At 33.0% G+C, this 12,716-nt stretch overlaps 1 protein-coding gene across 2 annotated transcripts in view; it reads right to left on the reverse strand.

The window, feature by feature from the left end:
* Positions 1-12,716, reverse strand: part of TUSC3 (tumor suppressor candidate 3) — a 267,954-nt gene that overhangs the window by 25,599 nt on the left and 229,639 nt on the right. For both annotated transcript variants that reach the window (XM_044911838.1, XM_044911834.1), the window contains exon 7: positions 6,221-6,284. In XM_044911838.1, the coding sequence (XP_044767773.1) occupies positions 6,221-6,284 (64 nt within the window). The remainder of the gene's footprint in view (positions 1-6,220; positions 6,285-12,716) is intronic.

Consider the following 12,716-nt stretch of genomic DNA (forward strand, 5'->3'; position numbering starts at 1 on the left):
CTAGCTATTTTTCCAACAAAACTGGACTCTCTACCTCGGCATCTTTGTACTTGATATTCCCCTGCTTAATGCTCTTCTCCCAAATATCCACATAACTCACTTCCCTTTTAGTTTCTGCTCAAATGACATCTTATCAGAAAAGCCTCCTCCAACCTCTCTACTTTTTCCTGTTTTTTCTCTGCAACATTGTTTTTGAAAGAAATTTCACATTCAATTTTTTTTTAAGTTACTGTCTTTCTCCTGCCACTAGAATGTTAGCCCCCAAAAAGGAAATTTTTGTTCATCATCTCATTCATTGCCATACAACTCTTTGACACAGATTTCCTCTTCTTCAGTTTCCAAATAAGGAAAATGAAGCAGAGAGGTCTGAATAATTTATGAAAAGCCACAAAACTAGTAAGTGACAGTTGCCAATCAAAAAAAAAACATAAAAGAAATGAGGTAGGATGATATTGTAAGGTTAGATGAAAATGATAGAGAGAGGCAAAGGAACAAAATAGCTGAAAATGCAAGGATAGATAATAAAGTTAACAGCAAGTATCTTGAGGTAATAAGGTTGTGGACTTTTGCTTTACTTACCACACCCTACAGAGCAGTAATTTGCCAAGTTTTTCTTTAAAGGCCTAGAAAGTACAGCTGACCTTGAAAATCACAGGTTTGAACTGTTGGGATCCACCTGTATGCAAATGTTTTTGTTACTGTAGTACAGTATTATAAATGTAGTTTCTCTATGATTTTCTTAATATTTTCTTTAGCTTTATTTGTAAGCATACAGTATATAATATATATCATATTACAAAATATGTATTGATTGTTATCAGTAAGACTTCCAGTTAACAGTAGGCTATTAATAAATTTTTGAGGAGTAAAAAGTATTATGTGGATTTCTAAATGTGTGTGGGGGAGGGGTCGGCGCCCCTAACACTCACACTGTTCAAGGTTCAACTATAAATACTTATGTCTGTGCAAGCTGTATGATGTATGGCTACTACTCAACTCTGCTGTTGTAGTGCAAAGTAATCATAGCCAATTCAGAAATGAATAGGTGTGTCTATGTTCCAATAGAACTTTATTTACCAAAATAGTAGACAGACTGGATTTGGCACTTATTGGTCCTAGTTTATCAACTGTTGTTACAGAGGATCCAAGGCAGTGCCAAAGGCATATAAACTGTTATATCTGAGAGGAAATTAGTTTTATTTACTTGAAAATAAATGCAAGAACTTAGTAAATACAGTGCATACAATCCCAAAGTAGGATTTAAAAACAAAGGAATGACTAGTTATATGGTTGTGTATAACTCCAAGGTAAAATACTCTATTCTAAAGCAGTAGGGTCAAGAAACAAGTGTGATCTTGTCTTCAGAATATTTCCTGCAAACTTGAGTTTTCTAGGCTTTACCAAAAAATAAGTGTGAACCTACTTTAAACTTGATAGTTGTAATTAAGATGTATGAATTACAGTAAAATGGCTTTAAACTAGCCAATTTTCCCTCTCTTTTATTTAAAGATAACTTTTTAAATTAAGGCCTTTGAGTATTGAGAATTATTATTTAACTTATTTAACTTAAGTTCCAATATATCAATGAAAAAAAGTTTTGGTTAAAAAAGGGCCTACATAAGACTTATCATTTGGAAAAAAACCCCACATCTGTAATATAATTTTTAGGTAAAGTATTACTTTTTAGAAAGAGGTAAAAGCTAGATGATGATCTGTCAGACTTGATGTGTAGGGCTTCCTTCACTGAGTAGAGGGTTGAATGACTCAGCACAAATCTGAGAGTTTCGAGTTTCCATGTTTAACTCTGGAGTAACAGCTAATTTTCTGCCATTAAACTGTGAGTGTGGCCATTTTGGCTGTGTCTTATTGAAGAGTCCCAACATTAGGATAAGAGATGGAACTATATAGTGGATGAACTATGTTTCTGAGACTTTTTCTATTGTTCTGAGTTTGCTAATGCCTATGTATACACACACACACACACGCACACTCCAGTCTACTTCATGTATTACTTTCACATTTGTATTGAATAATGTCACAGCAATATATACTTACTACTGTGCACACCTGAGTTTCTCTGCTGAATCTGTCAATCACCTTTTACCAATTAAAAAGCCAAAATATTGACATAATCCCACATAAAACAGAAGCTGCTATTTGTATAAATTATATATAGCACCCAGAGGCACTGAGCATCCTACTGAACGAGTAACAAATACATTTGCACTATATTATGATCTATTCTCAGTTGTACATGATGTTTACTGTTACTTCTAGGAAGAGAATGAGGAATGTCAATTTAAAGATAAATGAGAACAGATGTCAAAAAAATGTTGACATATTATAGAAGACTTAGAGATCTAAATTTAAAATTATCTTCAGTTTGTATCCATCATTAATTTATATGTAGTATGTTTTTCCTTGGATATATCATACTAAAACATTTGCTCTCTATCACAGATTGAAAACAAATGCAAAGTAAAATAATATTTATAATAAATGGAAAACAAATGTATTTCTCAGAGAAAAAGCAAATGTGGTTTTTATAAGTGTATATATATATAAGTATATATATATAAATATTTTAAAATTATTGCTAGTGTACCCTTTGTCTTTTATATTAGCACTTCTACTTCCAAAAGATGTTTATCTCATGTCATCATCTTGAGACCCTAGAACTTGAAGGATGTGGAGATCTAAGGGACAGATCAGAGTTTTAAAAAAGTAAAAGCCAGTCCTAGAACTCATGTATCCTGTATCAACTAGCACATACAGACCACATTTTGGTGAATTCAGATAAGGTTCAAATTTCTTAGCAAGGTATGGGAAGATTTTCATTATCCATCCAAAGTAACCTTTCATCAATTTTCTCTTAAGCATTTGTGAATATTCTCTCTCATTTTATGTTTTTGTATCTGCCGGACCTTCTACTAGAATATTACCATTCATTCTCTGTCTGGGAAACTCCTTTTTCCACTGTATCAAAACCAGCTGAAAAGTCAGTACAAGTTCTCTAGGCAGTGAGTTGCTCCTTCTTTTGTGCTTCCAAGCACTCATTATAACATTTGTTACACTAAATTATTTTTCTATCAGTCCACCTTCTTGTAAACAGCAAATATCTTACATTTGCATCAGGTATTAAAACATAACTGAATGAAAAATAAGTAACAACAAATTTTTACTGGGAAAAATAAAAGGATTATATAAGTTATTCTTAGTTCACATATTCCATATTAAAATGCTGTGATATTTCTTACTCCTTTTTTATATAGTTTTCTCTAGTGAACTAATTAGGACTGTTTGTTTTTCTTCCCCCCCCCCCCAAACAAGGTACTGAGAAAATAAAACACTACTAATAGGGAGAAAAATCTTATTTTTAGTAAATATGAATCTATAACCTATGACATCAAATGACTCCATCTGTTCTTAGGTTTTTTCAACAAAATTTTGCATTCAGCAATTGCACCTAATGATTTGGCTTACTAAATCAGAAGGAGAAAAGCAAAAAGCAGGCATATTCTCTCTAGATAAACAAAAAGTGACCATCTGGAATTTACTTTTTTTTTTTTTTGTATGAAGGAAAAAATACACATGCAAATTACAAAAAAAAATACATGGTAAGTTTAAAAAGTATCAGTAGAGTCTGCCAAGTGAAAGTAAAATCAGAAATTATTACTTTGGCTACTTTTTAACTTTCACCAATTTTAAAGAGTCCACCATTTTAACAGACATTTTCTCTTTTTCAGTTATCTGTACAACAAACAAACCAAGAGAATAAAGCAACAAGTAACTATTGGTAGCATAAAGAGAATAAGTACTATTAAATCTGTTATTTATTACTGTTAAAAATCTACATGGAAGACTTCATATTGCCTGTGAAATTTCTTTGCATCCTAAATCTCAGCCTGATGTCAATGAGCCATGAAATGAAACCCTGGAGAATTCCTGCCATACAATAATGATCTCAACATAGCTTTTTGCTAGGTACTCCTGATGTGTTTCACAGACTAGCTGCTTTGAATAAAGTATACTGCTAAAATGCCATATCATAGATTGAAATAGGATAGAAAAGAAAACAAAAGCCTACAATATATAAATAAGAGCTAAAATGTTACCTGTAATAAATAGTTTGTTTCCTAACAATATGCTTCAACACAAATGTATTTTGCCTCATAAGTACATTTATATAATGGAGAGATAAGTGAAGAGTAGAGATGGTCTTCCTTTATTTTCCAATGAGGAGGAGATGATCCAATACACAGATTTGGAAATATTTCATTTTCTCACCCAAGGCACCTCTGATGTGCATAAAGTATGAATCTCTTACCGTATTAAAGTTAGAAAAGAGAAAGCTGGCACATACTGATCAAGATCACAAAACTTGAGAATGTTAATTCAAATACTGATATTTCCGCTTTTAATCTATGAGACACACTACAGCAAAAACATACTCATACTAGTAGCTTCTTAATAAAGCACACAGGTAACTGCAAGCCAGAAATGGGCTGAAGATATGCACAATTCCACATATGCACACAAGTATGTGTAAAGGGTGGAAGAAATACAAATGTAGAACTGATGAGAAAATAAAAGGGGAAAAAAAAAAAAAAAACAGCCTGTAGTGAGTACTCGATGCTTTTTGTGTGCTATCTCATTTACTTCACACGGAAATGCCATGTGGTTACTTGGCTAATCCTGATTTTATAAATGAGGAAGTCTGTGAGCTTCTTGAGAATTCAAAGTGCTTTAAGCACTCCTACCGCTTTCGTCCACTACAATTAATAGAAGACTCAGTATATACCAACACCTGACACACTGTCCAGAACATATTATGCAAATAAAATGGATTACTTAAAAAGCTGAAGGTAGAAAATACATACTTGGTAGTGAATTAAAAAATGCACTGTTATAAGGTAGAGAAATACAAAAACCTTAATGATATTAAAGAGGGGCGCCTGGGTGGCTCAGTTGGTTAAGCGACTGCCTTCAGCTCAGGTCATGATCCTGGAGTCCTGGGATCGAGTCCCGCATCGGGCTCCCTCCTCGGCAGGGAGTCTGCTTCTCCCTCTGACCCTCCTCCCTCTCATGCTCTCTGTCTCTCATTCTCTCTCTCTCAAATAAATTTTAAAAAAATGATATTAAAGAGAATTGTTTCCTTCCAGATTAAAAGTAAAAACTTCAAGATGGCATGACTGACATTTATTCATGAAATCCTGTACCACAGACCATAATAACATATATAAAACTTAACCAATAGACCATGAAAAAGAAAAGTGAATTCTAATCCTAGTTCTTCCTTCAACTTAAAGCAAGTCAATTAAATTTTGTGGGTTTTAGTTTTCCCACCTATAAAATGAGTTTTGGACCTAGATGAGTTCTAAGATTCCTTAAAGATTTAAATAGCTCTGATTATATAAAATACTGAAAATTTGGGCTAGATTACTTCAGTTGAATATGAATCTTAGTAACCAGGAAAGTAATCAAATTTTCTAAACAATTCTACAGGCACACTTTAAATCCTGATGATGACTCAATATGTTCAACATTATAAATTTAACCTTCAAATATTTCTCAAGACACACAAACCTTAGTGCCCCCCCCAAGATACAGTTGTTTACCCAAAGAGTAACTTTATTTCATTCTAAGAGTATTCAGAGATTGGTTTTAATTAGGCACTTTAACCTTACCTCTCTCCTACTTTATCCTGTCTTCTTTGCCCTTCTACCACCAAACATAAATTGTACTCAATTATCTGATTCATAACATTTAGTCTGGTATGTTCCAAAAAGACATGTCTAACCATCTTAAATCTCCCTCTTCTGACTTATAGTACTGTTTAAGGGAACTAGTAGTAAGCTAGTATTTTAAAATTCTGCTTTTTATATTTTAGGACACTTTTTTCTCCCTGTTAGGATCCAATAGGGTAAAACCACACAAAACTCCACGAAAAGACGTTAGCCAAAGATAACCCAATGCAGAGCAAAAGCTATACTTCGCAATTCAACAGTCAGTAAAAAAAGAGAAAATTATAGGCTGTTAATGACTCAGAATAAAAACAAAATTAAATACGAAATAATTAGCAAAGGAACTAGAAAGTAACATAGTAAAGTTTAAAATTTAATATCTTTTTAAAATCTTGATAATTATTGTCATGAAAAAAAGTCAATTTGATAGCATGCAACTTCTGTCCTTTTCAATCCATCAGTATTTTTAAGGATACTTAGTACCAGAATAATGTGTGACTCTGCCACGAACTGAGCTTGGCTGCTTCCGTGAATGTAGCTCTATAAAACAAGACAAAGAAGCAAAAATCACAATCTAGAGAAAAACAGATCAAAAAGTAAGTTGGGGTTTTTTTTTTTTTTTTGGTATTTTTAATTTTATACCATGAAGGGAAATAATAGAAAAAATCTGAACTATTTATAATTCTTTTGAATAAAATAATTAACTAGAAATAACGAATATGTTGGTTGATATTACTGTAATTTGTAGAAAGCAACTTAGTATCAAAAGAAAATTTAATATAACTTGTTAAAAGGTTTACCACAAACACAAGCATACAATGTAATGATTATTCCACAGTTACTATAAGATGTAAGATACAAATTAGAGCAACTAAGTTTATCTTTAAGGAAAAAAATGACCTATCAAATATTAAATTGCTCTTTTCCACATTATCAGAGTTTTAAAATAAGATACCTTTATAAATTTATTCATTCCATTAGAGCATTTAAATTGGCTTTTTTTTAAAAAAATTGTTTTACCACACTAAGATATGTACAGTTTTCCATACCTAGTAAGAACTATTAATAGCTGATGCCAATCAATTACAGAAAATATGACACAAATCTCAATCTAGGATATTTTACTGCTTAAAAAACTGACTTCCATTATTTCTGCTGTTAACTTCTTACGAAAATTAACTGCTATGCAGTTGCTTTAAATACAAATCCTTTTCTAGGTTATCTGATTATCAAAAAAAAAAAGTTTGGAGAAAAAAAATAACATCTATGATATAAATCAATGTCCTCAAATTTTTTACCACATTTGAAGCATAGTTATCATTTGAGAGGTTGTTTTTATTTTTGACAATAAATACAGATGAAAGCATACCTGAAGTATGCTCTTACGAAGGGTACCTAGGAATCAGAAAATTATTCCTTCTTGGCCTTAATACTGGACATGTCACCAAATTTCTCAGAAACTCAATATCCGTTCATCTATAAAATCGGGAACTGAATTAGATGATTTCTGTGATCTTTTTGAAGTATATAAAGTCTTCTATGTTTTTTCATAAATTGTGTCTTGGTATTTTCATTAAAGGCTGTTTTTTCTACTCTGACCTAAACGGTCTTTGTTTCTATCTCTAATATCAGTAATTCATAGGGCTGCTGCCTTATCCAAAGATATGTTTAGGTATGTTCTTTAAGCCCAGCTTCAAGCAAACTGACTAAAAGAGACTTGGTCGTCTAATAGTTTTCACTAACATACTCCACTTGAAAGTCTAAAACTTAAAGTGGTCCAAACCAAAGTTTTGATTCTATCCCAGAATTGGCAACATAATTTTTCCAGTTGTTTAAACCAAAACCTTGGAATCATCTTAGTCTATTCTTCTCTCCTCCCTCCTCTCTTCTTCTATCTCTAATCATTCAGAAAATACCACTGACTCTACTTTAAAAATCCATTCCAAATTCAACCAGTTGTAACTATTTCCAGGAAGCACTGGCAAAAGTGCCCACGGGGGGTGCCTGGGTGACTCAGTTAAGTGTCCAACTCTTGATTTCAGCTCAGGTCATGATCTCAGGGTTGTGTGATTGAGCCCCAGGCTCAATGCTCAGCGGGGAGTCTGTTTCTTTCTCTCTCTCTCCCTCTGCCCTTCCCCTGGCTCACACTCTCTCCCTCTAAAATAAATCTTAAAAAAACAAAACGAAACAAAAACCCAAGTGCTCAAGGATCAAGGTCAGACTTACTGTCTGGTCTAAGCAGTCACCATCTCTTGCCTAGATTATTGCAATATCCTCCTTTCTTCTCCCTGCCTCTGCCCTAAAGTCTATTTGCCAGCCAAATTAATCCTGCTAAAACTAATGAGAAACTATCATTAGCCTAACTCAGAATCCTTCAATTCTTGAATGTGTGAGAAAAATATTATATGATATAATCTGTTATCTGCTTCTAATCACAATTCCAAAGAATCTACATATCTCCAATTAAAAAATAGTTAAGACTAAAAAAAAATCTAAAGTTGGTTCTTAGAGACTTACTTCACTATACCCGATCTAGAATACTTGTGGGCTTACTTCTTGTTATACATGAGGCAGTATAGAGTAAAGGCTTGGAGAAAGTCCTGAATCTGCTACTTACTAGCTGTGTTATCCTGAACAAATTACTTAACCTCATATCTTTCATTGGACTAGGAAGATATTCCTCAAAATACTGCCCTGAAAATTAAGTAAGATAATGTCATGGTAAGTAATTAGCACAGCATCTGGCTTTCTTTGTAGTACATAATCAAAAATAACCAAGGACAAATCATCTTAGTCTCTATTCTAAACTATTTGTATCTTTCAAACATTAGACAAACATGCTTAAATACCATTCAGAAATTATTTTATTTACACAGGTGAATTTAGTTTGTTGAACTGATATTTTAAAAAGATGATAGGAACTTATCAAAAAAAAAATTTGACTTTTATCCATCTCTTTAGTCATTGAAATCACTTTAAGACCACATACCCTGAAAGATTTCAGGATTTAATAAAGTAGAATTCATCTGATAAATTTTTACTGAGCAATTTTTATTACCAGGTATTAATTTAGGCAATGGGGAGCCAGCATAACAAAACAGAAAACAACCAAGCCCCCCCTGCAAAACTATGTTTTCATGACTCACACATTCAAACTGTGAGAACACTATTTGTCTACCAAAGTAAACAGAAAGATTATTGGCACACAATAAAAGCCATAAGAGCAAACACAAGAATACAAACACAAATAATAAAGAAATATATAAGCACAAACATGCCAAAGGCTTGGGTGTTGACCTTAGAAATAGTTACCTTTAATTTATGGGGCCACCCAAAGCAATGACTTAATCCAATTAAAATGAACTAATGCTTGATTTTTAAGTTGGTCTTAAAATATTGTATTTAATGCACAACTTTCAAAATCCTTTGAAAGAAATAACAACTAATAAATTCCTTTGTAGCTTTAGCATGATTAACATCTTTTCCCTTTCTTATTTTTACCAATTCTGATAAGTATTAGTAACTAATGGTAATTTCATCCTAAGTATATACACACAACACATTTACAGAATGATGCAGGGGCAAGAAGGAAATCTGCATGGTCTCAGATACTTGATACATATCTATTTTTTTTCCATGGAGATAAAATGTTTTAACAAACCATAAAAATATTCTTCTCTTGACCAGTCCATTGAACACTTATTTATAGAGCATATAAATCAAAATCAAATGAAAGACTGGCTCATAAAAATTTTTTTATCAGAAAGTTCCTTATCATGATACCACCTAAAGGCCAATTTTATTAAGAAGAAAAATTAGAGGATTTGAATTTTGCATAGCATAATATAAATAATATATATGAATAACACTTTTAATTTCAACTAACATCCTTGAAAATAAAAAATAGTTATGTTTTGTTTAATACAATGGTTCTAATACCTCTTTTAGAAGAATATCAGAAAAGGAAATAGAAATTAAGCTAAATATAGTATAGGTCAGTAGAAAAAAGGAACCTCATTCCATTTAACTTAATCCTAAATACTTGGGAAAATGCTATCTGTCATTCTGCTCTGCTTTTTCAATATTGTTTTAAAATTGTGTTGGTACTGAGTAATCAGTAAGGGGTCCTTTTATACACTTAAATATTCTGAAAATAACTGGCTCGTGTGGACCAACAGTTTGTTGTCTGAGAAGGAAGTTATTGTAATGAAAAGTACACTGAACTTAGAGTCAGGAGTCTTGGTTTCTAGTGCTGATAAACTCCATTCAATTTAAGAAACTAGTTGTTAAGCTCAGTCAATTCCATCATTTGGGTCTCAGTTTCCTAATCTGAAAAAGAAAGAAACTGAAATTGATTATATCAAGAAAACAGGATAGTATGGTAGTTTATAAAATACATTTCAATCCAAATGCCTGAGTTGGAATTCCTATCCTGGACCTGCCACAAGTGTGACCTTGAGCAAAATTATTCTAAGCCTCAAATTGTTCAAAACAAAATGTGTTTCCAGTTGAAAAAAACAAAATGTGAGAAGTGAATTAGCTAATACATGTGAAATACTTAGTATCAGGCCTAAAACCCAGTATGCCGTTGATAAGTTATCATTATTATTACCATTAGTTGCCTAAAATTCAAGTGAATTTCAGCATTTTACTTAGGCATGTGACTCACAGATGAACATAATGGCTATTGATTTTATGTCTATTGGTAGTCAATTAACAGTAGAATATGTCTGGGTTAAATTCTCCCTGTCAGTGAATAATTATTTTTTAAACTTCCAAGCTGATATTAAAATTACCTGTCTTGGAGCAAAAGCAAGATCTAAACAACCAACTTCTTTGATGAACCTGAACACAGACTGTTGTAGTTAAACGGGCTTTGGAGCAAAACCAAATATTAACATAAGCAGAATACAAAAAGTTGTTCACTCACCTATATAAGCCAAGAAATAACTTTTTTGAAGACACTAATGCATAGGATTCAAATTAGTTGTTTCTCCCTTATTCATTGATAAGATATATATTCGTATCTATCTGTTTTGGCATAAGTGTCTTGTTGGGGAAAAAAACAAAAGTGTACTTAAACCAATCCCAGAAAGATAGAAGTGGTTTTGAATTTTGATCATTTTAAAAAATGTAATTTATTTTAAAAGAACGTTAATAACACCAAGAAAATGGCAAATGCATGAAGTGAAGATTGGATATTGTTGGGTGTTAACCCAAATGGCAATCTGTCTCAGTTCAAGGTCAAATCCACAAAAGTGCTTTTGGTCCCATCTTTCATTTTAAAATACATGATTGCATAATGAACCGAGAACTTGTCAACTGCTAGAAGAAACACTGCTGGGATTATCTTTTAGCAACTACGTGAATTTTTTCTAATTTTTTCATGTATTTTGACTCAAATGACATGTAGATTTCCTTTCTGTCCACTTCCTTTCCCCCTTTTTGTACATATTGCAAAAAATTACTTATGTGAATCCTTTTAGACTTTTTCAGTCCCTTACTCCTAGTACAAGGACAACAGACACATAAAATTTAAGACAATCTTTTAAGTGATAGACTCTCAATTGTCTAGTGCATGATTCTTACTCTTTGCAAAAGAAATACTGCATTAGTAAGAAAAGGAAACACAGTTTATTATCAACATAAAATAAGTAGAATGAAAATACTGTATTTTCTTTGACAGCACTTCCAAGTCAAAAGAATTGCCTCACTACTTTTAAATTTTTGTCTTTGAAATTAATCTTGGCTATTTAAGAGTTGCCACTAGAAGAACCGTTGCTTTCCTGATCGAAGCCTATGTAGAACGAGGGATCCATTTTTTGTATATGACAGAATCGATCATTTTTTATTTTTATTTTTTTAAAGATTTTATTTATTTGACAGACACAGTGAGAGAGGGAACACAAGCAGGGGGAGTGGGAGAGGGAGAAGCAGGCTTCCCGTGGAGCAGGGAGCCCAATGCAGAGCTCGATCCCAGGACCCTGGGACCATGACCTGAGCCGAAGGCAGACACTTAACGACTGAGCCACCCAGGTGCCCCTCGATCATTGTTTTAGTATGTAATTCTAAGGGAATAAGATGGTATTTCAAAATACATATGGTAGTAGGACTGCAGTAATGACATCCTCGTCCTGAGTCTCCTTTGTGTGCTAAAGTACACAGAATACTAAAATGGAATAATCTTTAGTATTTCCTTTTCAGTTTCTTCCTCGGAATTCTAATGTCCAGGAAAGGAGTCTTTTAAAATGTTAAAATACACTATCTTATTTAGTGTTAAAATTAATAGAAATACTTAAAGGCATCCTATGGTCTTCCCCTGCATGATGCCTGCTTAACATGGAACCAATTAATTGGGTCTCTAGTAAAAACGAAGTGTGAGAGAAAGAAGAGGGTAGGAAGGCAGACAAGCTTCTGTTTAGCTAATGGCAAAAGGAAGTATGCTGGGTCACCACTGTTACTGCACAAAACAAGTTGAAATCCCAAGGTACTTATCACTCTGACATTCTAATAAAAGATTTCTCTATTTTTTGATAGTTACACATTTCTAGCCTCTTCCTCAGGGGCTGGCTTTTTATTCATCATCCTACATCAACTTTCTTAAGGTAGCACCAGTTTTTGCTAGGCTGCTACACTAAATGGCAGATGTGATATCGATCATAAAATAGCTAGGCTGGGTCCTCCTGGATTTGACTGAAAGAAGAGCTATAAATAGGTATTATCTTACATCTAGGTGCAAAGAATGCCACTGTGTTTGATTTCTCCAGAGGGTGCATGTAACTCAGGCTTGAGATTCCTAAGTACTTCATTAAATATTTGGCTTACTAAATAATTACAATAGACCTAAAACAGTTCTTCATGAAGACTAATAAATCTGTCTGCCTCTCCAAGTATTTCACTGGTCAGCTGCTAGCAATAAGCTACCATTCTCCCTTTAACTGAAATTTTAGGGCATCTTTAAGCCCTATTCCA

The sequence above is a fragment of the Neomonachus schauinslandi genome, chromosome 2 (genome assembly GCF_002201575.2).
Source record: "Neomonachus schauinslandi chromosome 2, ASM220157v2, whole genome shotgun sequence".
NCBI classification, from domain to species: domain Eukaryota; kingdom Metazoa; phylum Chordata; class Mammalia; order Carnivora; family Phocidae; genus Neomonachus; species Neomonachus schauinslandi.